Source organism: Scyliorhinus torazame, chromosome 2, assembly GCF_047496885.1.
Source record: "Scyliorhinus torazame isolate Kashiwa2021f chromosome 2, sScyTor2.1, whole genome shotgun sequence".
Lineage (NCBI taxonomy): Eukaryota > Metazoa > Chordata > Chondrichthyes > Carcharhiniformes > Scyliorhinidae > Scyliorhinus > Scyliorhinus torazame.
Window position 1 is genome coordinate 28,584,384 of NC_092708.1, and position 26,246 is coordinate 28,610,629.

General features: G+C 50.5%; 1 protein-coding gene across 4 annotated transcripts in view; it reads left to right on the forward strand.

Annotated features, from left to right (window-relative positions):
* hspbap1 (hspb associated protein 1) overlaps positions 1–26,246 on the forward strand; it is a 126,072-nt gene that overhangs the window by 29,443 nt on the left and 70,383 nt on the right. For all 4 annotated transcript variants that reach the window (XM_072469950.1, XM_072469958.1, XM_072469967.1 and 1 more), the window contains 2 exons: positions 11,779–11,963; positions 19,173–19,309. In XM_072469950.1, coding sequence (XP_072326051.1) covers positions 11,779–11,963; positions 19,173–19,309 — 322 coding nt within the window. The remainder of the gene's footprint in view (positions 1–11,778; positions 11,964–19,172; positions 19,310–26,246) is intronic.

Below are 26,246 nucleotides of genomic sequence, written 5' to 3' on the forward strand. Positions count from 1 at the left end.
GGGATAGCCAATTTAACTGTGGATGTCTGAATAGATTGGCTGCAAACAGTCCTGAATGCAACTGCAAATACCTGGGTTGATGGGCTGTTGATAGCCCTGAGTATCGATCTGGGCTAACTTCCCAGAGCCGAATATGCAATACTGTCTGCAGCTGCCTGCTTGTGTCTTCTTAGCTGCTTTTCCCAGCAGTCTTTCGGGTTAGCCATTTTAAACTGGGTTTTGGCCAGATTAATCGGAACGCAGCCATTTTACGTGGCTACAGGATGATCATTGCCCACCACTTGTGTGGCATGAATGTTACTTCCACTTATCAGCTCAAGCCTGAGTGTTGTTCAGGTCTTGTTGCTTTCCGGCATAGACTGTTTCAATATCTGAAGAGTTGCGAATGGTGCTAAATTGATTGATTTATTGTCACATGTACCGAAGTACAGTTGGGCTGAGTTCACCACACTCTGCAGTTTCTTGCGACCTTGGGCTGAGCAGTTGCCATACCAAGCTGTGATGCAGCCGGATAGGATGCTCTCTATCGCACATCTGCAGAGGTTTGTGAGAGTCGATGCAGACATGCCGAATTTCTTTAGTTTCCATAGGAAGTAGAGACGTTGTTGGGCTTTCTTGACTGTTGCATCAACGTGAGTGGACCAGGACAGACTGTTGGTGATGGTGACCCCCAGGAACTTAAAACTATCGACCATCCCCACTTCGGAGCCATTGATGCCATTTTCTTGCTGCATGCTATTCAACGTGAACAGGTTAAGAAAGAACAACGGACAAAGAAGTACAGCACAAGAACAGGCCCTTCGGCCCTCCAAGCCTGCGCCGACCATGCTGCCTGTCTAAACTAAAATATTCTACACTTCCTGGGTCTGTATCCCTCTATTCCAAAGAACAAAGAACAAAAAATAGTACAGCACAGGAACAGGCCCTTCGGCACTCCAAGCCTGGGCCGACCATGCTGCCCGTCTAAACTAAAATCTTCTACACTTCCGAGGCCTGTATCCCTCTATTCCCATCCTATTCATATATTTGTCAAGATACCCCTTAAACGTCACTCTCGTCCCTGTTTCCACCACCACCTCCGTCAGCGAGTTCCAGGCACCCACTACCCTCTGTGTAAAAACACTTGCCTCGTACATCTCCTCTAAACCTTGCCCCTCACACTTTAAACCTATGTCCCCATAAGAACTAGGAGCAGGAGTAGGCCATCTGGCCCTTCGAGCCTGCTCCGCCATTCGATGAGATCATGGCTGATCTTTTGTGGACTCAGCCCCAGTTTCCCGCCCGAACACCATAACCCTTTATTCCTTTATTCTTCAAAAAACTATCTATCTTTATCTTGAAAACATTTAACTTAGGAGCCTCAATTGCTTCACTGCGCAGGGAATTCCATAGATTCACAACCCTTTGGGTGAAGAAGTTCCTCCTAAGCTCAGTCCTAAATCTACTTCCCCTTATTTTGAGGCTATGCCTTTAATGTCTTTACAATATCGGAGGTCTCTGACCCCATTGAAGGGAAACGTTGGGCTCCACTTGTCACTGGGTTTAATGGATGTCAGAAACAACAACATCTGAATTATGGCAAATAGTTATGTTTAACTGTTCTTTGTAATTTTTGTGCTCATTGAGGTGCAGGAAATTAATGCTGGGGAAATTAATCTCTTCTATGCTGAGCACCCGGCTCCTGCATTCCGAGGTTAAGTCTAGCATTGGAGGGCAGCACGGTGGCGCAGTGGTTGGCGTTGCTGCCTCACGGTGCTGAGGTCCCAGGTTCTATCCCGGCTCTGGGTCACTGTCCGTGTGAACTTTGCACATTCTCCCCGTGTTTGTGTGCGTTTCACCCCCCCCCCCCAACCCAAGCCTGTGCAGGCTAGGTTAATTGGTCACGTTAAATTGCCCCTTAATTGGAAAAAAAAGAATTGGGTACTCTAAATTTAAAAAAAAAAGTTGAGCATTGGTGGGGAAGAGTGTTAATGTGCCTCAGATCCAACTCCAAAAGAGTGTTCCCTATTCCACCAGAGTACCTGTAGCATTTTTCATTAACAGTCATCCTGTGAGCTCTTGAAATGAAATTGGCAATTTAATACTCATCAATACAGAATTAGTGATAGTTGTTTGTGATGCCGCCTCATTCACTCGGGACTGAACTGAGATTGCCCAAATTCAATTCACCTGGGTGGCTACGACCAGCTTTACATCTTATTTGTTGTTGAATTAAAAATAATATGTTAAATGTGGATGCTAATTAAATTTTACATCAAGAATTCACAGTTCTTTCTATGACTAACCATTCCATGGTGTAATTCAATGGGTTGTCTGCTTGCATTAACTTTCAATTGTTTAACATGTGTATATTTCATGTGTTAATCGCAAATAATCTGCTCAGAAGGACTCTAATCTATTTAAATATGCATACATTTGTTGACCTCTCTTTGTGTGACATTCAGAATGCCTTTTAAATCGTTTCTTGTCAACAGACCCAAGGGTATTTTTTGTAATGTGGCTCACCTTTCTATTTTAATGATGCGTAGCACAATTTCACCTACCTCTTTTTAAATGTTAAGTATTCTGCTGTTAATGTGCAGATTGAAATCTCTGTTGTTTAATAACTTTCTGCTCTGGATAAAGAACATTAACTGATAATTTTTTCTGATGGGGAGTTTAAGATGTGCTATCGGACACAATACATCAGAAAAACAATGGATGTTTGACACCATAAACATGACTGGTTTGACACCATTGTTGAGTGATGTTTTGTGTTCTAATAAATTAATAAATCGGATGTAATGGTGTGTGGAAACAATACTTCAATGAGCAAGTGATCAGTCTATGGAACAGATGCCCTCGAAAGGTGGTTTAAAAGCAGTTTGAATTGATCAATTCAAATGCAAATGAGGTAGATTTCTTACAGAAAATATTGGGGTGCAGCATATGGGTAATTTGAGACACGACCTCGCAGAAGTATAGCTTACTGCAACGGGTGACATAGAACATAGAAAATACAGCACAGAACAGGCCCTTCGGCCCACGATGTTGTGCCGAACCTTTGTCCTAGATTAATCATAGATTATCATTGAATTTACAGTGCAGAAGGAGGCCATTCGGCCCTTTGAGTCTGCACCGGCTCTTGGAAAGAGCACCCTACCCAAACTCAACACCTCCACCCAATACCAAGGGCAATTTTGGACACTTTAAGGGCAATTTATCATGGCCAATCCACCTAACCTGCATATCTTTGGACTGTGGGAGGAAACCGGAGCACCCGGAGGAAACCCACGCAGACACGGGGATTGGATTGGATTTGTTTATTGTCACGTGTACTGAGGTACAGTGAAAAGTATTTTTCTGCGAGCAGCTCAACAGACCATTAAGTACATGAGAAGAAAAGGGAATAAAAGAAAATACATAATAGGGCAACACAACATATACAATGTAACTACAAAAGCACTGGCATCGGACGAAGCATACAGGGTGTAGTGTTAATGAAATCAGTCCATAAGAGGGTCATTTAGGAGTCAGGTGACAGTGGGGAAGAAGCTGTTTTTGAGTCTGTTCGTGCGTGTTCTCAGACTTCTGTATCTCCTGCCCGATGGAAGAAGTTGGAAGAGTGAGTAAGCCGGGCGGGAGGGATCTTTGATTATACTGCCCGCTTTCCCCAGGCAGCGGGAGGTGTAGATGGAGTCAATGGATGGGAGGCAGGTTTGTGTGATGGACTGGGCGGTGTTCACGACTCTCTGAAGTTTCTTGCGGTCCTGGGCCGAGCAGTTGCCATACCAGGCTGTGATGCAGCCCGATAGGATGCTTTCTATGGTGCATCTGTAAAAGTTGGTAAGAGTCAATGTGGACATGTCGAATTTCCTTAGGTTCCTGAGGAAGTATAGGCGCTGTTGTGCTTTCTTGGTGGTAGCGTCGACGTGGGTGGACCAGGACCAGGATGTGCAGACTCCACACAGACAGTGACCCAAGCCGGAATTGAACCTGGGACCCTGGAGCTGTGAAGCAATTGTGCTATCCACAATGCTACTGTGCTGCCCTTAAGAACAAATAAATCTACACTATATCATTTTACCGTAATCCATGTACCTATCCAATAGCTGCTTGAAGGTCCCTAATGTTTCCGACTCAACTACTTCCACAGGCAGTGCATTCCATGCCCCCACTACTCTCTGGGTAAAGAACCTACCTCTGACATCCCTCCTATATCTTCCACCTTTCACCTTAAATTTATGTCCCCTTGTTCCACCCGGGGAAAAAGTCTCTGACTGTCTATCTATTCCCCTGATCATCTTATAAACCTCTATCAAGTCGCCCCTCATCCTTCTCCGTTCTAATGAGAAAAGGCCTAGCACCCTCAACCTTTCCTCGTAAGACCTACACTCCATTCCAGGCAACATCCTGGTAAATCTCCTTTGCACCTTTTCCAAAGCTTCCACATCCTTCCTAAAATGAGGCGACCAGAACTGGATGTATGGTTCCCAATGCTCTTCAGCACAGTTTTTCTTGTCTTTTGACTGGGTCTGTTATAGCGTCATCAACAACGATGTGTTTCAATGATTGGACAGCGACTTTCATTATCATTATGGCCTGTGAATACCAGAATGGTAGAAGTAGAACTGGGTGAACTTTGGTTTTTCATTGTCCAACACAGTGTTTCCCTGACTGGATTCTGTAGGAGACGTCTAGGGTTCCGCAGTGTATCTGGCGATTGTAAATTTGAAAAAGAAATTCTTCCAACTTGTCCAATCAGAGGCAGTTTTCACCCAGAATTGGCCACTGATAGGCACAACCATTGCACTGAGAAGCTGACCTCTGGATGAGCTAGAAAAAGTAAGTTTTCAAAGACGCAGGCAGCAGCAAGATTGCAGGATAACGAGTGGTGGATCGAAGGGAAGTGGACAGCTGAGTGGGCAGCAGAGCGGGATATGCAATAACCATGGGGCGAGAGGGGGAGCGGCCATGGGGCAGGAGAGGATGCGACCAGGGAGAGAGAGGTAAGAGAGAGGGGGAGAGAGAGTGTGTATGTGTGTGAGAGAGAGAGGTGTGTGAGGGAGAAAGAGGTGGACGAGGGAGAGAGTGAAGTGTGCGAGAGAGAGAGAGGTGTGGGAGAGAGAGAGGCGTGGGAGAGAGAGAGAGAGGTGTGGGAGAGAGAGAGAGGTGTGGGAGAGAGAGAGAGGTGTGGGAGAGAGAGAGGTGTGGGAGAGAGCGAGAGGTGTGGGAGAGAGAGAGAGGTGTGGGAGAGAGAGAGAGGTGTGGGAGAGAGCGAGAGGTGTGGGAGAGAGAGAGAGGTGTGGGAGAGAGAGAGAGGTGTGGGAGAGAGAGAGGTGTGGGAGAGAGAGAGGTGTGGGAGAGAGAGAGGTGTGGGAGAGAGAGAGGTGTGGGAGAGAGAGAGGTGTGGGAGAGAGAGAGAGGTGTGGGGGAGAGAGAGAGAGAGGTGTGGGGGAGAGAGAGAGAGAGGTGTGGGGGAGAGAGAGAGAGGTGTGGGGGAGAGAGAGAGGTGTGGGGAGAGAGAGAGTTGTGTGCGAGAGAGAGAGGTGTGTGCGAGAGAGAGAGAGAGGTGTGTGCGAGAGAGAGAGGTGTGTGCGAGAGAGAGAGGTGTGTGCGAGAGAGAGAGGTGTGTGCGAGAGAGAGAGATAGGTGTGTGCGAGAGAGAGAGGTGTGTGCGAGGGAGAGAGGTGTGTGCGAGGGAGAGAGGTGTGTGCGAGGGAGAGAGGTGCGTGCGAGGGAGAGAGGTGCGTGCGAGGGAGAGAGGTGCGTGCGAGGGAGAGAGGTGTGTGCGAGGGAGAGAGGTGTGTGCGAGGGAGAGAGAGGCGCGCGAGGGAGAGAGGCGCGCGAGGGAGAGAGGCGCGCGAGGATGAGAGGCGCGCGAGGAAGAGAGGCGCGCGGAGGGGAGGGAGAGGTACGTGAGGCGTGATGAGGGGAGGGAGAGGCGCGTGAGCTAGGCGTGATGAGGGAAGGGAGAGAGGGCGTGCAAGGGGGAGAGAGAAGGCGTGCAAGGGGGAGAGAGAAGGCGTGCAAGGGGGGGAGGGAAGGCGTGCGAGGGGGAGAGAGGGAGGTGTGCGAGGGGGAGAGAGCGTGTGTGTGTGAGGTGAGCGTGTGTGTGAGGTGAGCGTGTGTGAGGTGAGCGTGTGTGAGGTGAGCGTGTGTGAGGTGAGTGTGTGTGTGTGAGGTGAGCGTGTGTGTGAGGTGAGCGTGTGTGTGAGGTGAGCGTGTGTGTGAGGTGAGCGTGTGTGTGTGAGGTGAGCGTGTGTGTGTGAGGTGAGCGTGTGTGAGTGAGGTGAGCCAGTGTGTGGTGAGCATGTGTGTGTGAGCTAGGAGAGCATATGTGAGAGCGTGTGTTTGAGTGAGGTGAGTGTGAGAGCGAGGTGAGCATGTGTGTGAGAGAGTGAGGTGAGCGTGGTGTGAGAGTGAGGTGCCACGGCTGGCTCTGATGTTCAGAAGGGAGGGTCAAAGCACAGAAGAGTAATAGTAATAGGGGACTCCATAGTGAGGGGCACAGATAGGCGCTTTGTGGACGTGAAAGAGACTCCAGGATGGTATGTTGCCTCCCTGGTGCCAGGGTCCAGGATGTCTCCGAACGGGTAGAGGGAATCCTGAAGGGGGAGGGCAAACAGGCAGAGGTCGTTGTACATATTGGTACTAACGACGTAGGCAGGAAGGGGCATGAGGTCCTGCAGCAGGAGTTCAGGGAGCTAGGCAGAAAGTTAAAAGACAGGACCTCGAGGGTTGTAATCTCGGGATTACTCCCTGTGCCACGTGCCAGTGAGGCTAGAAATAGGAAGATAGAGCAGATAAACACGTGGCTAAACAGCTGGTGTAGGAGGGAGGGTTTCCATTATCTGGACCACTGGGAGCTCTTCCGGGGCAGGTGTGACCTGTATAAGAAGGACGGGTTGCATCTAAACCGGAGAGGCATAAATATCCTGGCCGCGAGGTTTGCTAGTGTCACACGGGAGGGTTTAAACTAGTATGGCAGGGGGGTGGGCACGGGAGCAATAGGTCAGAAGGTGAGAGCATTGAGGGAGAACTAGGGAATAGGGACAGTGTGGCTCTGAGGCAGAGCAGACGGGGAGAAGCTGCTGAACACAGCGGGTCTGGTGGCCTGAAGTGCATATGTTTTAATGCAAGGAGCATTACGGGTAAGGCAGATGAACTTAGAGCTTGGATTAGTACTTGGAACTATGATGTTGTTGCCATTACAGAGACCTGGTTGAGGGAAGGGCAGGATTGGCAGCTAAACGTTCCAGGATTTAGATGTTTCAGGCGGGATAGAGGGGGATGTAAAAGGGGAGGCGGAGTTGCGCTACTTGTTCGGGAGAATATCACAGCTGTACTGCGAGAGGACACCTCAGAGGGCAGTGAGGCTATATGGGTAGAGATCAGGAATAAGAAGGGTGCAGTCACAATGTTGGGGGTATACTACAGGCCTCCCAACAGCCAGCGGGAGATAGAGGAGCAGATAGGTAGACAGATTTTGGAAAAGAGTAAAAACAACAGGGTTGTGGTGATGGGAGACTTCAACTTCCCCAATATTGACTGGGACTCACTTAGTGCCAGGGGCTTAGACGGGGCGGAGTTTGTAAGGAGCATTCAGGAGGGCTTCTTAAAACAATATGTAGACAGTCCAACTAGGGAAGGGGCTGTACTGGACCTTGTATTGGGGAATGAGCCCGGCCAGGTGGTAGATGTTTCAGTCGGGGAGCATTTCGGTAACAGTGACCACAATTCAGTAAGTTTTAAAGTACTGGTGGACAAGGATAAGAGTGGTCCGAGGATGAATGTGCTAAATTGGGGGAAGGATAATTATAACAGTATTAGGCGGGAACTGAAGAACATAGATTGGGGGCGGATGTTTGAGGGCAAATCAACATCTGACATGTGGGAGGCTTTCAAGTGGCAGTTGAAAGGAATACAGGACCGGCATGTTCCTGTGAGGAAGTAAGATAAATACGGCAATTTTCGGGAACCTTGGATGACGAGTGATATTGTAGGCCTCGTGAAAAAGAAAAAGGAGGCATTTGTCAGGGCTAAAAGGCTGGGAACAGACAAAGCCTGCGTGGAATATAAGGAAAGTAGGAAGGAACTTAAGCAAGGAGTCAGGAGGGCTAGAAGGGGTCACGAAAAGTCATTGGCAAATAGGGTTAAGGAAAATCCCAAGGCTTTTTACACGTACATAAAAAGCAAGAGGGTAGCCAGGGAAAGGGTTGGCCCACTGAAGGATAGGCAAGGGAATCTATGTGTGGAGCCAGAGGAAATGGGCGAGGTACTAAATGAATACTTTGCATCAGTATTCACCAAAGAGAAGGAATTGGTAGATGTTGAGTCTGGAGAAGGGGGTGCAGATAGCCTGGGTCACATTGTGATCCAAAAAGACGAGGTGTTGGGTGTCTTAAAAAATATTAAGGTAGATAAGTCCCCAGGGCCTGATGGGATCTACCCCAGAATACTGAAGGAGGCTGGAGAGGAAATTGCTGAGGCCTTGACAGAAATCTTTGGATCCTCGCTGTCTTCAGGGGATGTCCCGGAGGACTGGAGAATAGCCAATGTTGTTCCTCTGTTTAAGAAGGGTAGCAAGGATAATCCCGGGAACTACAGGCCGGTGAGCCTTACTTCAGTGGTAGGGAAATTACTGGAGAGAATTCTTCGAGACAGGATCTACTCCCATTTGGAAGCAAATGGACGTATTAGTGAGAGGCAGCACGGTTTTGTGAAGGGGAGGTCGTGTCTCACTAACTTGATAGAGTTTTTCGAGGAGGTCACTAAGATGATTGATGCAGGTAGGGCAGTAGATGTTGTCTATATGGACTTCAGCAAGGCCTTTGACAAGGTCCCTCATGGTAGACTAGTACAAAAGGTGAAGTCACACGGGATCAGGGGTGAGCTGGCAAGGTGGATACAGAACTGGCTAGGCCATAGAAGGCAGAGAGTAGCAATGGAAGGATGCTTTTCTAATTGGAGGGCTGTGACCAGTGGTGTTCCACAGGGATCAGTGCTGGGACCTTTGCTCTTTGTAGTATATATAAATGATTTGGAGGAAAATGTAACTGGTCTGATTAGTAAGTTTGCAGACGACACAAAGGTTGGTGGAATTGCGGATAGCGATGAGGACTGTCGGAGGATACAGCAGGATTTAGATTGTCTGGAGACTTGGGCGGAGAGATGGCAGATGGGGTTTAATCCGGACAAATGTGAGGTAATGCATTTTGGAAGGTCTAATGCAGGTAGGGAATATACAGTGAATGGTAGAACCCTCAAGAGTATTGAAAGTCAAAGAGATCTAGGAGTACAGGTCCACAGGTCATTGAAAGGGGCAACACAGGTGGAGAAGGTAGTCAAGAAGGCATACGGCATGCTTGCCTTCATTGGCCGGGGCATTGAGTATAAGAATTGGCAAGTCATGTTGCAGCTGTATAGAACCTTAGTTAGGCCACACTTGGAGTATAGTGTTCAATTCTGGTCGCCACACTACCAGAAGGATGTGGAGGCTTTAGAGAGGGTGCAGAAGAGATTTACCAGAATGTTGCCTGGTATGGAGGGCATTAGCTATGAGGAGCGATTGAATAAACTCGGTTTGTTCTCACTGGAACGAAGGAGGTTGAGGGGAGACCTGATAGAGGTATACAAAATTATGAGGGGCATAGACAGAGTGGATAGTCAGAGGCTTTTCCCCAGGGTAGAGGGGTCAATTACTAGGGGGCATAGGTTTAAGGTGAGAGGGGCAAGGTTTAGAGTAGATGTACGAGGCAAGTTTTTTACGCAGAGGGTAGTGGGTGCCTGGAACTCGCTACCGGAGAAGGTAGTGGAAGCAGGGACGATAGGGACATTTAAGGGGCATCTTGACAGGTATATGAATAGGATGGGAATAGAAGGATACGGACCCAGGAAGTGTAGAAGATTGTAGTTTAGTCGGGCAGCATGGTCGGCACGGGCTTGGAGGGCCGAAGGGCCTGTTCCTGTGCTGAACATTTCTTTGTTCTTTGAGGTGAGCGTGTGGTGTGTGAGAGAGGTGAGCATGTGTTTGTGTGAGAGTGAGGTGAGCATGTGTGTGAGAGCTAGGTGAGCTGGTGAGTGTGTGTCTGAGAGCTAGGTGAGCGTGTGTGTGAGAGCGAGGTGAGCGTATGTGTGAGAGCTAAGTGAGCGTGTGTGTGAGAGCAAGGTGAGTGTGTGTGTGTGAGAGTGAGGTGAGTGTGTGAGGTGAGTGTGTGTGAGAGTGAGGTGCGTGTGGTGTGAGAGAGTGAGATGAGCCTGTGTGTGAGTGAGGTGAGTGTGGTGTGGGAGAGTGAGGTGAGCGTGTGGTGTGTGAGGTGCATGTGTGCAGAGGGAGGTGAGCGTTTGGTGTGTGAGAGAGAGGTGAGTGTGGTGTGTGAGAGTGAGGTGAGCATGTGTGTGTGTGAGTGAGTGAGGAGAGCATGTGTGTGTGTGAGAGGTGAGCGTGTGTGTGCATGTGAGAGAGGTGAGCATGTATGTGTGAGAGGTGAGCGTGTATGTGAGAGTGAGGTGAGCATATGTTTGTGAGACGATGTGAGCATGTGTGTGTGAGCTAGGTGAGCGTGTGTGTGTCTGAAAGTGTGAGGTGAGTGTGTGCCTGAGAGCTAGGTGAGCGTGTGTGTGAGAGCTAAGTGAGCGTGTGTGTGAGAGCTCAGTGAGCATGTGTGTGTGAGAGCTCGGTGAGCATGTGTGTGAGAGAGCTCGGTGAGCATGTGTGTGTGAGAGCTAGGTGAGCGTGTGTGTGTGAGAGAGCGTGGTGCGCGTGTGTGTGTGAGAGAACAAGGTGAGCATGTGGTGTGTGAGAGCAAGGTGAGCATGTCTGTGTGAGCGAGCGAGGTGAGCGTGTGTGTGAGAGAGTGAGGTGAGCGTGTGTGAGAGAGTGAGGTGAGCATGTGTGTGAGAGAGTGAGGTGAGCATGTGGTGTGTGAGAGAGCAAGGTGAGCATGTCTGTATGTGAGCGAGATGAGCGTGTGTGTGAGAGAGCGAGGTGAGCATGTCTGTGTGAAAGAGTGAGGTGAGCGTGTGTGTGAGAGCGAGGTGAGTGTGTCTGTGTGTGAGAGAGCGAGGTGAGCGTGTGTGTGAGAGAGCGAGGTGAGCGTGTGTGTGAGAGAGCGAGGTGAGCGTGTGTGTGAGCGAGGTGAGCGTGTGTGTGAGAGAGCGAGGTGAGCGTGTGTGTGAGAGAGCGAGGTGAGCAAGTGTGTGCAAGAGAGCGAGGTGAAGGTGTATGTGAGAGCGAGGTGATGTGAGCGTGTATATGTGAGAGAGAGCCAGGTGAGCGTGATGTGAGCGAGTGTGTGTGTGTGAGAGAGAGCGAGGTGTATGCGTGTGTGTGAGACAGCGAGTTAAGTGCGTGTCTGATATGAGAATCCAGTTGTCCAGCCTCACCCGAGGAGCAAAGGAAGCAGCATCATTAGCCCCATTAAAAATGACAAAAAGAAAATAAGACTCAAGTACTTTTTTTGGATAGGGAACTTTTTAATTATAAAAATGTATACATATAAGAAATATAATTCATTTTTTAATAAAATGTTCTTATTGTGCAAAATCTACCAATTGTTTTTGGTTGAACTCTTCAACATAATAAGAATGTTTCTCAGGGGTTCCGTTAGTACTCTTGCAAGGTCAAAAGGGTTCCATGGCTGCAAAAATTTGGGAAATCCTGGTTCTAGCAATTCTTACTGCATGAGTTAAAAATAGGAACATTATATACAAATACAATGCACAAAATACTCAGAAAAACGATGCTAGGATACTTTACTGTACACAACTCAGTTACCTTCTCTGTGTCTTCCCTAGTTCCTCAGTATGAAACACACTGTGAGTACGTACAGGCCACACTGCAGGAGTTCTTAGTCTGGCTTCACGGCGAATCTGATGCCTCGGCTGGACTGTTTGATGCTTTCCCTCGCTCTCAGTATTGGGCCTATGCTGACTACAAATACATCGCCATGACGTTTGAGGAAAAAGCCGAGGCCTTTCAGGTAACCAAGTAGTTCAAAATGTGTCCAGACTAAACTGGCCTTCACCAGATGTCCAAGAATTTCCTGCACCATTATAAACCCAGATCCCATTTTGTTAGTCATTTTGCGAAATGGTTTTAAAACAGATTCCCTGTATGCTGCCTCATCTGGGCATAAAAGATCCTACATCACAATTTCAAGGAACACCAGGGGAGCCGTCTCTGGTTTTGTGGCTGATATTGATCCTGTAATCAATATCACGAAAAGCAGATTGGTTATTATTGCATTGCTGGTTGAGGGACTATGCTGTGTGTAAATTGACCACTGCATTTCCCACATTGCAACAGTAACTTCAGATGTACTTCATTGGCTTTAGAGTGGTTTGGGATGCCCTCAGTTTGTGAAAGGCGCTGTACAAATGCATCTCTTCCTTTAAGAATAAAAACATTATTGTCAAATATTGATTGAGATTCCTGTGCATTAGGGGAAAAAAGAAACTGTAAAAAGTTTTGGACCCCTCAGAAAATATACACTGGGGCAGCATGGCGGCTCAGTGGGTTAGCCCAGCTGCCTCACGGCGCCGAGGTCCCAGGTTCGATCCCGGCTCTGGATCGCTGTCCGTGTGGAGTTTGCACATTCTCCCTGTGTTTGCGTGGGTTTCACCCCCACAACCCAAAGATGTGCAGGCTAGGTGGATTGGAACGCCCCTTAAATTGTCCCTTAATTGGAAAAAATGAATTGGGTTCTCTAAATTAAAAAGAAAAGATACACTGGCATTGAAGGCAGTGCAGAGAAGGTTCACTAGGTTGATCCCGAGTATGGAGGGATTTTCTTATGAGGAGTGGTTGAGTAGTGTTATGGGCCAGGGTTTAGAGAACCCCAAAGTGTATCATGGAGTTCACCTGACCCACAACTTTTAATAGATTGTGGTATGGGGAGCACACGGCCCACTCTACAGGTGTGGTACAGCAGAAATGCAAAAGTATTTTTTAAAGCAAAACAATGTTTATTCTATGAACTCAAGTTAACCTTTTTAAAACATACAGTAACCATCTTAGCAACCATCAATTCAAATACAACCCCCAAAGAATACAACACTAAGTAATCCTTAATAACTTCTCAAACAACATCCAGAAAGAAAAGAAACACCTTTTAACAGAAGCACATTAGGTTTACATTCACTACTGAGAACATTTATAATTCTGAATTCACCAAATGATCAAGAGATATTCTTTTCATGGCAGAGAGATCAACAGTACACCTGCTGTGTCTGGCTTCAGCTCCAACACTGAAAACGAAACTAAAACAGACCCTACAGCAAACAGCCTAAAACGAAAGTAAAAAGCTGATAGACAGCCCAACTCCACCCACACTCTGACATCACTGATAAACACCCATTTCTTAAAGGTACGTTTGTTAAACACCCTTTCTTAAAGGTACTCTCACATGACAGTAGGTTGGGCCTGTACCCTTTGGAGTTTAGAAGAATGAGAACCGACCTTATTGAGACATATAGGATTCTCACAGGGCTTGATCGAATAGCTGCTGTGAGGATGGTTCCCCTTGTAGGTGAGTCTAGGACCAGAGGGCATAATCTCAGAGTAAGGGGTTACCCATTAAGTTGAGGAGTATCATATCAGACCAGTCATGATCTCATTGAATGACGGAGTAGACTTGATGGCCCAAAAGGCCTGGTTCTGCTCCTGTGTCTTACGGAACGCTTCCGCCTGTGATGGATTATGTAGTTGGTTTCTATCCTGCTTTTCACGGTGCACCCTGGGTTAAATTTATTCACTTAGAGGAAATGTTTCTGTCTAACTGTATATGCATCAGGATAGGCCAGAAACCAAGTTCAGTGCAGGAAGGTCATGATATGTAAGTGTTTGGTGCTGTTATTGTTGGATGAGACATGACATCAATCGTCCAGTGTTTTTGGACAGATTAATCTGTTTTCCCAGGAAGCGGTTATGCTGTCCAATTCCTGTTGATCTTTTCAAGGTGCATGTAGATGTATTTTACAGGCAACTGCCATTAAGTTTGAGAGATACAATTTTAACAATTCATTCAAAATGTAAGGCTGACTTCCTCAAAGCCATCAGAGTATGTTGCAGGCGAAATACATCTTTGTGGTCAGTCGAGACAGCAAAATGGTGTGTAAGGTTAATCAGAAACCGTACTCTGAAGGTTCACATTGAGCAACTTCCATTATTTTCTGTCTCCAAAGGCAGTATACTCAAAAGCGTGTGTTTGTACTTGTCTCTTAAATCACAGTCAAAGGCATTTTTTTTTTTGAAGATGATGGATGTCAAATGATGTAATCTGTAAAGCAAAACACAGTGTTAAGGGTTCAGCTCCTGGACTCGCCATAATTACCTCGATATTGGCCACTTAGAGACACACTGCGATTTTTGAGCATGCAAACTAGTTCATAGGATCGTTCTGTGGCTCTTGATGCTACTGTAAAAGAAAACACCCAAAACATTACAAACACACAAAATGTTGTTGCCTACTGCAACATCTTCTAATATAACGTGTGTTTAGCAATAGAGAAAACATACAAAGAAGATTGACTACAGCAAAATAAAGCTTTCTATGAACTCAGGCCATCCAAAATTCAACTTTTGGAATGTATTCTCTGTTATAATGTAGGAAAACTGTTTGTTCTAACACTCCTTTTTACATTTACATTTAATGACATCATATTTCAAAGGAACCTTTCAGAATATATTGTTAATTACTCTTGGTGCACAATGAAAGCCCATGCTGTAATTTTTCCCTTTTACCAACAACAGTAAGTTTTGGAGATGCTGGTTAAGTGGAAGAATGCTGACCGGAACACCAGGAAAGCTCCCTGTTCACCTTCCTAAGGATCCACAGGGTCTTTTTAAATATCTGCCAGAAACCACTGGGACATTGAGATTGGCACTCGGTTTCAATCTAACAGGGTGCCTTCTGTACATTACTGGGGCCTCCACCTTCGTGTGCACTCAATGTCTTTGAGCCTGCTTTTGATGGACATCTTGTGTTAAAACTGTGGCACGATTAACTTTTTGTGCGTCGGTGCAAGATGTGTTGAGTGGAGGAAGTGGCTAAAGAGAAGTGAACGATTGTCTGCCAGCCAAATCCAAAACTGCTGAAATGTTCTGCCAGGAAGGAGCTCTTTTAACAGAGCTCCCTGCCATTTACCTTGCAGCTGGCCAAGACTTAACATGCCCTTTGGGAGCCCAGCAGCATTACAGCAGCTTATTAGCACCCTCAAAATAGGGCAGAGAAAAGAAAGCTTTGACAAAGAGTCATCCAGACGCGAAACGTTAGCTCTGTTCTCTCTCCACAAATGCTGAGAGACCTGCTGAGATTTTACAGCACTTTCTGTTTTTGAAAAGAAAGCACTGCCTGATGGTGCATTGCAGTACTGTCCTTCACTACTCGCAGTCACATTGTAAACCGAAAAAAAACAATCATACAGCCAACTGAGCATCAGCAATGACATGAGTGATTGTATCAGATACAGACAGGCGCAGAGCCCTGCAACCAACTGTTACCTCCCTCAGCTAAAAGAAGCATAGTTAACTAGAAGGGAGCACTTAACATGCAAAACCATCAGCTGGATTTGATGTATATTGAATTGCTCCTTGGAAGGAATATGGAAATGGTGCATCATTTTGGGCTTTATGTTGCATATGTTCTGGTCAAATATCCAGCATCTTTGCCACAATATGAAGAGCTGGCACTGGCATGCTGGGCCAATTTGCCTAATTTTGGAAATTCTATTGGGGCTGGTTTAGCACAGGGCTAAATCGCTGGCTTTGAAAGCAGACCAAGGCAGGCCAGCAGCACGGTTCAATTCCTGTACCAGCCTCCCTGAACAGGTGCCGGAATGTGGCGACTAGGGGCTTTTCACAGTAACTTCATTTGAAGCCTACTTGTGACAATAAGTGATTTTCATTTCATTTCATTTTGAGTTTCCACAACACCACTCTGGAGGACAGTAAGGCTCATAGTGTGGGACTGGAATCATGTGTAGGGTCAATTTTGGCAGGTTTCCTTCTCTGAACTAGCAGTGAACTAGGTGTGTTTTTTAAGGATAGTTATATCCTGGCGTCAGCCCACAAATTAATTCAAATTCACAACGTGCCTTGCTGGGGTTTGAACTCACGGCCTCCACATCAAGCCCAGTGCCAGACCCATTGCACTATTGTACCATGACAGTAAACCGCAAAACACAGCTGCAGGTTAGTAACTCTCTTTCTGTGGCTGTTGCAACCTGAATAAGGTCTATGTGCAGCTGCTACAGGGAGTTTCATTGGAGATATTGTGCTAGCTTTTGATAAATCTTTTTGCCAAAGTTCTAAGCTTTGTTTTCTTTGATGCATGTCTTCCCGCTACATTTAGTCCCGCGTGTCTCTTTGAATGAATTGCCAGAAGAAATTAAAAAACAGACTTAAGAGCAAAGATGTCAGCTCTTCATTACTGATTGCTAAATGTTAGAAATTAACATAATTTCATCCTGCTCATTTTAGAATGGTTAAGTTATCACCAGCTATAAATTTCTGTCAGGAAATAGGAACTATACGGTTTTGTTTTGTTTTGTTGCAGGTCATATATTTTCAGCCCAAGTGTTTTCCTGCAGGATTATCGCTCCCATTGAATAAATGTCTTAGAAAAGGCTAGAGGAAGAGGATTGTTTTTTTAAAAAGAAGATTGCAATCAGCTATCTCCTGATGTTTATCAGGTTTAGATCCCAAATAAAAGACTTAGAAAATTAAACTGATAGCAGTGCCATGAAGATATTTTGTATGTTCAAACAGTATTCTATCACCTTTCTCCATTCCATCCTATAGCCAGGGTACCCCCATTATTGATCTAGTGCAGCACGGTAGAACATTGGTTAGCACTGTGGCTTCACAACGCCAGGGTCCCAAGTTCGATCCCTGGCTGGGTCACTGTCTGTGCGGAGTCTGCACTTTCTCCCCGTGATTGCGTGAATTCCCTCCAGGTGCTCCGGTTTCCTCCCACATGTCCCGAAAGACATGCTGTTAGGTGAATTGGACATTCTGAATCCTCCCACTGTCGACCCGAACAGGTGTCGAAATGTGGCGACTAGTGGCTTTCACAGTAACTTCATTGTCATGTAAGCCTACTTGTGACAATCAACATTATTATTAATAAAGCATGATACGGAGTTATCTGGATGCAGTTGAAGGTCCACATGGCACCCTCTATGAACATTCTTCAAATCATTGATCCATATGGATTTTTTAATCTGTCTCTTCTTCTGCACCTCTCAGGAAATTTCCTGGTTGCAGGGCTAAGAGGGAGGGGAGGTGGGTGGTGGGGGAAGACGTGTTTTTAAAAACATTTAGCGTACCCAATTAATTTTTTCCAATTAAGGGGCAATTTAACGTGGCCAATCCACCTACCCTGCACATCTTTGGGTTGTGAGGGTGAAATCCACGCAAACACGGGGAGAACGTGCAAACTCCACACGGACAGTGACCCAGAGCCGGGATCGAATCTGGGACCTCGGCGCCATGAGGCTGCAGGGCTAACCCACTGCGCCACCGTGCTGCCCTGCGGAAGACGTGTTTAACCATCATGGTCCAGCCAACATGGTGTGGGGGCTGGCTTGAGACACCCGCTCAACTAAAGCAGAATACTGCGGATGCTAGCAATGCTCATCCTGTCCGGCAGCGTCTGTGGAGAGAGAAACAGAGTTAATGTTTCAGCTCCATGATCTTTCTTTCATCTAACGATGAAACGTTAGCACAATTTATTTCTGCTTCCAGAATTTTCTGTTGATGGACCAACTCGTCACTTCCTGCCTATGGATTGTTGATAATGTTACAGCACAGATGAAGGCGATTCAGCTCATTGTACATTTGCCGAATCTTTACAAGAGCTATCCAATTAATCCCACTTCTTCTGCCTTTTCCCAAATAGCCCCGAGTTTCTTTTCCGCTTCAGGTATATATCTCATTCCCCTGCACCCCAGATCATCATCATACGCTGCATTTTTAAAAAAAAACTTTCCTGCCTCCCACTTTGGTTTGTTTGCAAATCACTTTAAGTGTGTGCTGTCTGGTTTGCAGACCCTCCTGCCTCTGGAAACAACTTGACACTTGAATTGACCGACCAACAAGTATAATAACTGGAGGGGTTGAATCTCGCTATTCTTCTATTGCAAACAAATCTGGAATTGGAAAGGAAAGAGTGCATGTGTTTGAAATTGAGAATATGTTAAGAAAGAAATAAAATACTTGAAAACACACGGCATCTGGCATGAGCACTGATTATTAACAAGAAGTCACCAATACATGATCTCATGCAGCTGGCAGCATTCGGGCCGCGATCAGTCCTAGATGACATCAACATATTACACTTAACAAATTGGTTTGTGTAATTTCCCTCAAGACTGGCTTGTTAACAGACAGAAGATTCCAGCTTTTAATTTAGACATGATGTAGGTGACAAAATGGATTTTGATAATAAGATGTGGTGAAAGGTGCAATATTGGAGATGCAGATTCCTTTAGAAAAGGAAGAAAAGGGCAGTGGAATACAGAGGGAAGGCAACAAAACCGGTCAAATATTGTTTGTGTCTTCGAGGACTGGGTGGTGCACCGATTAGTTCACTGTATTTTCACTCGGAATTGGGCTCATGTCCAGGCCAGGCTAGCGGAAAAGACATATCCCTTCTCCATCCAGCTGTAAGGCCCTCTATAAATCAGATTAGGCCCAGTCTGCCGCTGTGAAGTAATAAAAGAGAGCCAGTGAATGGCAAGGAAAAGTGGAGGATCTGTTATTTTTGGTTGACTCCTTAAAGAAAAGAGTTGCATTTCTATAGTGCCTTTCACAACCTCAGAATGTCCCAAAGCACTTTAAAAGTGTTGTAAAGTACGGAAAGCTCCAGCTAACCCACACACAGCAAGCTCACGCAAACAGCAATGTGCTAATGACCATATAAGCTGTTTGTTTTATTCAATGATGACGATGGAGGGATGAATGTTGGCCAGGAAACCAGGAGAACTCCACTTCCCTACTTTGAAGTAGGGCTGGAGAATTATTTTCATCCACCTGAGAGAGTACTTTGTTTAATGACTCCACCTACATACATTCCTTCTGAAGTTCAGATACAGAGTAACATCAATGGAGACTAATTAAGAGGAGTTGTGTAAAGAGACTGTGCAGAATGAAGGCTTGAAAAGTATTAATGTGTTCATTTCTTTAGTAGGATGTAATTTGGTCTGACTTTGGGTTCCCTGGGAGAGATGGTCGGGATAGCACACTATGGATTGGCAGTGAAGCAGCAAACACGCCCTGTCATCTTGATTCCTACGGATGCAACCTGGTGTTGCAAGTACAAGGAAGGTATCGCTAAATTCATTTTAGATGGCTTTCTCTGATTACAATATTTACTTGCCATTTCTCCTTCCCTACTTGTAATTTGCTGACTGACAAGGCAGGGAAACAGTTTCCTCCATCCCCTATCCCTCCCCCACCTTTGCAAGGCCTGTAAATGGCAATTAGGAGGGTCGTTACCGTGGTTTCCCCACAAGTAAGTTAGCGGGTTGTAAAAAAGAACGCACTGTGCTGTCTGTGGGACCTAAATTCAATTCCTGTTTGGTAATATATTAGCCAAACACAGCCAGGGTCCTGGGTGGAAATTTACAGTTGCCCTCAGCACTACAGAAGGAAAAAAGGGAAAGACTTGTGTTCATAAAGCACTTTTCAGGACCTCCCAAAGCACTTTCAACCGGGGGCCACAGAAGCACAGTGGTTAGCACTGTTGCTTCACAGCGCCAGGGTCCCAGGTTCGATTCCCGGCTTGGGTCACTGTCTGTGCGGAGTCTGCACATTCTCCCCGTGTCTGCGTGGACTTCCTCCGGATGCTCCGGTTTCCTCCCACAAGTCCCGAAAGACGTGCTTGTTAGGTAATTTGGATATTCTGAATTCTCCCTCTGTGTACCCGAACAGGCGCCGTGTGGCGACTAGGGGTTTTCACAGTAACTTCATTGCAGTGTTAATGTAAGCCTACTTGTGACAATAAAGATTATTATTATAAAGTAGTTTTGAAGTGTAGTGTTTGTTGCAGTGTAGGAAACCTGCAGCCAATCTGCAGACAGCAAGGTTCCACAAACAGCAATCTAATAAAGACCTAATGGTCTGTTTTGAGAATTTCTTTGAAGGACCTGGCGAGAGGTTAAGAGATATTTATTTTAGACAGAGGATTGTTAGGAATTTGAATTTCCTACCAGAAGCAGCAGTGGAAAGAGAATCCGCTACAGCTTTTAAAAATGAACTGATAAAGAAAATAATTAATGGATCAGGTGAGTGGGTCTAAATGGACAACTCTTTTAGAGAGATGTTCAACACAGGAGCAACAGGCTGACTGGTCTTGTGTGCAGTAAGATTCGATGATTCTAAACCCATACTGCCACTATAGTTTTAGCAGGGTTTGAAGCATTGCCAGCAGCACTAAAGATTTATCTCTCCTTGGCCAGATACTGGTGTTGAATTCCCTCCAGAATCTGTTCACAATGTAAATTAACAAAATTAAATGTACTACACTCGTGCCATTTTTCACCTGGTCAACCTATGAGGCAAGGTTTTTGGCTGTGCTCATTTTAACGCACATGATTGTGAAACCAGAAGTTAACATTTGTGCAGATTTCCCCTTTGCTGCTCCACTTGCTACTTGCTCTAACTGATGTTTGACTGGTGTATGTATGCAAACCTATTATCCACACCAAGGCATGTTTACCCATCACCCTTGCGCTTGCTGATCTGTGTTGGCTCCCACTTAATCATCGTCTTGATTTAAAAATTCTCATCCTTGCTTTTAAATCCCGCCATGATTTTACAATCCCTGGGCGTCATTCTCCGACCCCCCGCCGGGTCGGAGAATGGCCGTTGGCCGCCGTGAATCCCGCCCCCGCCCCCGCCGAAGTCTCCGAAGGGAGAAAAGTCGGCGGGGCGTTAATGGCGCCGCTGCCGCGGAGAATGTCACGGGTCTGCGCAAGGCAGCCGATTTTCGGCCTGCCGATATTCTCCCTTCCGGATGGGCCGAAGTCCCGTCGACGTGATGACCGTTCACGTCGACGTCAATCAAACCTCCTTTTCATCGGCGTGACCCGGTGCTCCAGGCTCACGCCGACCAGCGAGGAGGTGAGTGACGGCCTGGGGGGTTGGCTCTGGGCAGGAAATGGCGTGGCCGCAGACTGATTGCCTGAGGAGAGGTGTGTCTCGGCTTGTGTGTGTGTGCGGCGGGGGGGGGGGGGGGGGGGGGGGGTGGTTAGAGTAGGCTGGGCTCCGGGGGAGTGCCGGGAGGGGGTCCGTGCCGGGGTGGAGGTTGGGGGTTGGGGAGGGGGTCCGTGCCGGGGTGGAGGTTGGGGGTTGGGGAGGGGGTCCGTGCCGGGGTGGAGGTTGGGGGGGGTCCGTGCCGGGGTGGAGGTTGGGGAGGGGGTCCGTGCCGGGGTGGAGGTTGGGGAGGGGGTCCGTGCCGGGGTGGAGGTTGGGGGTTGTGGAGGGGGTCCGTGCCGGGGTGGAGGTTGGGGGGGGGGGGTCCGTGCCGGGGTGGAGGTTGGGGAGGGGTTCCGTGCCGGGGTGGAGGTTGGGGGGGGGTCCGTGCTGGGGTGGAGGTTGGGGGTTGGGGAGGGGGTCCGTGCCGGGGTGGAGGTTGGGGGGGGGTCCGTGCTGGGGTGGAGGTTGGGGGTTGGGGAGGGGGTCCGTGCCGGGGTGGAGGTTGGGGGTTGGGGAGGGGGTCCGTGCCGGGGTGGAGGTTGGGGGGGGGTCCGTGCCGGGGTGTAGGTTGGGGAGGGGGTCCGTGCCGGGGTGGAGGTTGGGGAGGGGGTCCGTGCCGGGGTGGAGGTTGGGGGTTGTGGAGGGGGTCCGTGCCGGGGTGGAGGTTGGGGGGGGGTCCGTGCCGGGGTGGAGGTTGGGGAGGGGGTCCGTGCCGGGGTGGAGGTTGGGGGGGGGGGGTCCGTGCTGGGGTGGCGGTTGGGGGTTGGGGAGGGGTTCCGTGCCGGGGTGGAGGTTGGGGGGGGTCCGTGCTGGGGTGGAGGTTGGGGGTTGGGGAGGGGGTCCGTGCCGGGGTGGAGGTTGGGGGGGGGGTCCGTGCCGGGGTGGAGGTTGGGGAGGGGGTCCGTGCCGGGGTGGAGGTTGGGGAGGGGGTCCGTGCCGGGGTGGAGGTTGGGGGTTGTGGAGGGGGTCCGTGCCGGGGTGGAGGTTGGGGGGGGGTCCGTGCCGGGGTGGAGGTTGGGGGTTGGGGAGGGGTTCCGTGCCGGGGTGGAGGTTGGGGGGGGGTCCGTGCTGGGGTGGAGGTTGGGGGTTGGGGAGGGGGTCTGTGCCGGGGTGGAGGTTGGGGGTTGGGGAGGGGGTCCGTGCCGGGGTGGGTGATGGGAGGGCAAATGAGTTGGTCCACCTGGCCAGGTGCCAGCCTCCAACAGTTGGACCCATGCGGTCCATGCCACCTGGCTGGGGGGAGGAGGGGATATGGGCAATGATGACATGTCGTCGTTCCCCTCCCCCCCACCAGGTCGTCATGTTTTCAGATCATCCAGCGATGTTGGCCGCCGTGGTGGCAGCCGCTCATGTCTATGTTGCCCTGGATGAGGAGGAGGAGGAGGAGGAGCGTGCCAGAGAGGCGGCGCAGGCTGCCGCAGAGGGGCAGGCGGCAGCCGCCCAGGCTGGAGGGACACCTGACCGACAGGACGAGGAAGGGGAGGAGGACGTCGCGGCCCCACGGCAACGGAGGCACCCGAGGGCGCCCCGTGTGTACCGGCCCCGGCAGTCATACCAGGACCTCACGGACCGGGAATGCAGGAGGAGACTCCGGATGAGCCGGGAAACCGTGGCACACATCTGCCACCTGCTGGCACACCTGTCACCGCGTGGCACTGGCGGGGGACACCCTCTCCCCGTGTCCGTCAAGGTTACGGTGGCCCTGAACTTTTATGCAACGGGGTCATTCCAGGCACCGAGTGGGGACCTGTCCGGCATATCGCAGACATCGGTGCATCCGGGCAGTGACAGATGCCCTTTATGCCATGGCGCACCGCTACATCCGCTTCCCCGTGGACCGGGCCAGCCAAGATGCCCGGGCCGTGGGCTTCTCTGCCATTGCCGGGTTCCCCATGGTCCAGGGCGCGATCGATGGGATGCACGTCGCCGTGCGGCCACCTGCAGATAACAGGGCCGTGTTCACTAATAGGAAGGGGACCTATTCGATGAACGTACAGGTGGTCTGCGACCACCGCATGATGATCCTGCACGTCTGCGCCCATTACCCAGGCAGTGTACACGACTCATTCGTGTTGTCGCGGTCATCCATCCCCGGCATGTACGAGGGACGCCATCCCCGGCTGAGGGGCTGGTTGCTGGGCGACAGGGGCTACCCATTGCGATCGTGGCTGATGACGCCTATACGGAGGCCACGCAATGAGGCGGAGAACCGCTACAATGATGCCCATGTAGCGACAAGGGGAGTGATCGAGAGGTGCTTTGGCGTGCTGAAGATGCGTTTCAGGTGCCTGGACCTCTCTGGGGGCGCCCTCCAGTATCGGTCAGATAGGGTCGGCCGCATCATTGTGGTGTGCTGCGTCCTGCACAACATAGCCCAGCAGAGGGGCGATGTGCCGCAGGCAGAGGAGGGCGGAGTGGAGGAGCAGCAGGAAGAGGCCCAGTCCTCCCCAGATGAGGGGGATGGGGGCAATGGTCAGGGCAGACGGGGTAGACACAGACGGGTGGCTGTCCACCGTTACCGGCTGGCCCAGCGGGCACGGGACAGACTGATAGACGCCCGCTTCACTGACTAGATGGGCGTGGGAATCGGGTAGTATGGCCACAGACCGCACACCATGACAACAGCCGACCACCCACACCCCCCACCCATCCATCCACCCAGCACCATCACCCCCCTCCCCAACCCCACACACCCCACCCGCATGCACACCACCCCCCCACTCCCAATTGCCGATCCACCGGCGGCACAACGGGCCGGGCTCACCCAGTTGCGGGTGGACGCGTGTCTATCGCAGGCCATGGAGAATGATGACAACCCGCCTCCGATGAGCTCCTGGCTCTACATCGTTGGACTATGTCTGACCCATGGCCACAGTACCACCATCCACCCGGACCATCCCTGCATGCGGCTGTGACACTGCAGCGCACGGTCCCGTCCTCTGCCCGGGGGATGTTGATGGCGGCCCAGGGGGAAGGGGGCAGACTCACCTGGGGCTGAGGTAAGACCACCCCTCACACACACACTTGCGCTCAACGTACATGACACCCCCGCACACTTTGGACAGAGCACAAAGGCAGCTTCGGTAGGTGTAACATTGACTTTAATAACCAAAGGAGTTCATGCACGTGCCCTAGCGCCTAAAACTCATCTGTGCCCTGCACCCGTGCCAACTTACTCAGTGTCTAATTGTTTGGCCTTACGGGCCCTTTGACTACGTCTACGTGGTTCCCCAGACGGTACAGCAGAACTGGAGGTGGACTCCTGTGATTCCTGCCCTCTGACACTGGATCCCTTTGGCGGCCGTTTCCTGGGGCGTCCTGGCCTAGATGGGCCAGGCTGCGGCCCGGGCGACTGGGATGGCGAGCTGCCAGCCTGTCCTGCCCGTTGCCCACCCGATGCACCTGGGACGGAAGGGGGGGAGTCCGAGGTGTCGCGGTGTACCGGGACCTCCCCTACAGAGGGAGCCGGGACGGACCACACCACCTCCTCCTCCCTCGGGGTGCCCGATGGCCCCCAGGCCTCTACATGGGTGGGGGATGCGAACGGACTGGCCATCCGACGCGCCCCCGACATCTGGCGCTGCCAGTCCTGGAGGCCCGTGCTGGTATCGACAGGGGTCTGCAGGTTTGCAGCCATGGAGCCCAGGGGGTTGTCGAACCCTGTCTGCGACAGTGCGACGCCAGCTCGCACATGGCCACTGGCGCCGATGCCCTCAGCGATGGCCTGCTGAGACTGGGCCATGGCCTGCAGAGACTGGGCCATGGCCTGCAGAGACTGGGCTATGGCCTGCTGAGACTGGGCCATGGCCTGCTGAGACTGGGCTATGGCGTTGAGCGCCTCTGCCATCTGGCGCTGGCACTGGCTCATGGCCTCCTGTGAGAGGGCAGCCATTTCCTGGGCCACAGACGCCGCCTGCACGGAAGGCCCCAGGCCTCGCAAACCGTTCCCCATGTCTGACACCGTCGCACCCATTGCCTCCACCGCGGACGCCACCCGTGCGGTGTCAGCCTGGGTGGCACGCATGACCGGGACCACTCCCAGCTCCTGGACGCGGGTGGACTCCTCCACCTGCGACCGCAGCCGCCGCAAGCCACCCGTCACCCTATTCGCTCGTCTCCGTGTCGGTGGTTGCATCGGATCTATGTGTGGGTGTGGTAACTGCAGGAACCCGGGATCCATCTGGGCGGCAGTTGTTCGCTTGGCCTGGGCTGCCCTCCGACCGCCCGGTCCCTCTGCTGCTCCTACCTCCACCTGCTGTACCGGGACGGCTGTGTTGTGCGCACCAGTGAGTGCACCAGACGCCTCATCACTAAAGTGCCCAACCGTGGTGAGTGTTTCTGCGATGGTGGAGGGTGTTGGTGACAGCAGTGGCGTTGTGTCGTGCTCTTCGTCCCACTCTGAGTCCATGGCACTTTGGGGTGGGGGTTCGTCTCCACCCATCCACTCTGAGTCACTGTCCGGTCTTTCGTCTTCCCGGGTAGGGGTGTCCCGGGTAGTGCTGTCCCGGGTAGTGCTGTCCCGGGTAGTGCTGTCCCGGGTAGGGGTGTCCTGGGTAGTGGTGTCCCGGGTAGGGGTGTCCTGGATAGTGGTGTCCTGGGTAGTGGTGTCCTGGCTCGGATGTGACGGGGGCCTGTGGCTGCCCCCCTCATCGCTGGGTGGTCGCTCCCGCACGTGACGGGGGTGTCGTCTCCCTGTTGCTCCAGGTCTCTCCGTCTCCCGTGGTCTCCGAGGGGCATCCTGCGGGCGTCGCATGCTGGAGGGTTCGGGTCTCTCCGTCTCCCGTGGTCTCCGAGGGGCATCCTGCGGGCGTCGCATGCTGGAGGGTTCGGGTCTCTCCGTCTCCCGTGGTCTCCGAGGGGCATCCTGCGGGCGTCGCATGCTGGAGGGTGCGGGTCTCTCCGTCTCCTGTGGTCTCCGAGGGGCATCCTGCGGGCGTCGCATGCTGGAGGGTCCGGGTCTCTCCGTCTCCCGTGGTCTCCGAGGGGCATCCTGCGGGCGTCGCATGCTGGAGGGTCCGGGTCTCTCCGTCTCCCGTGGTCTCCGAGGGGCATCCTGCGGGCGTCG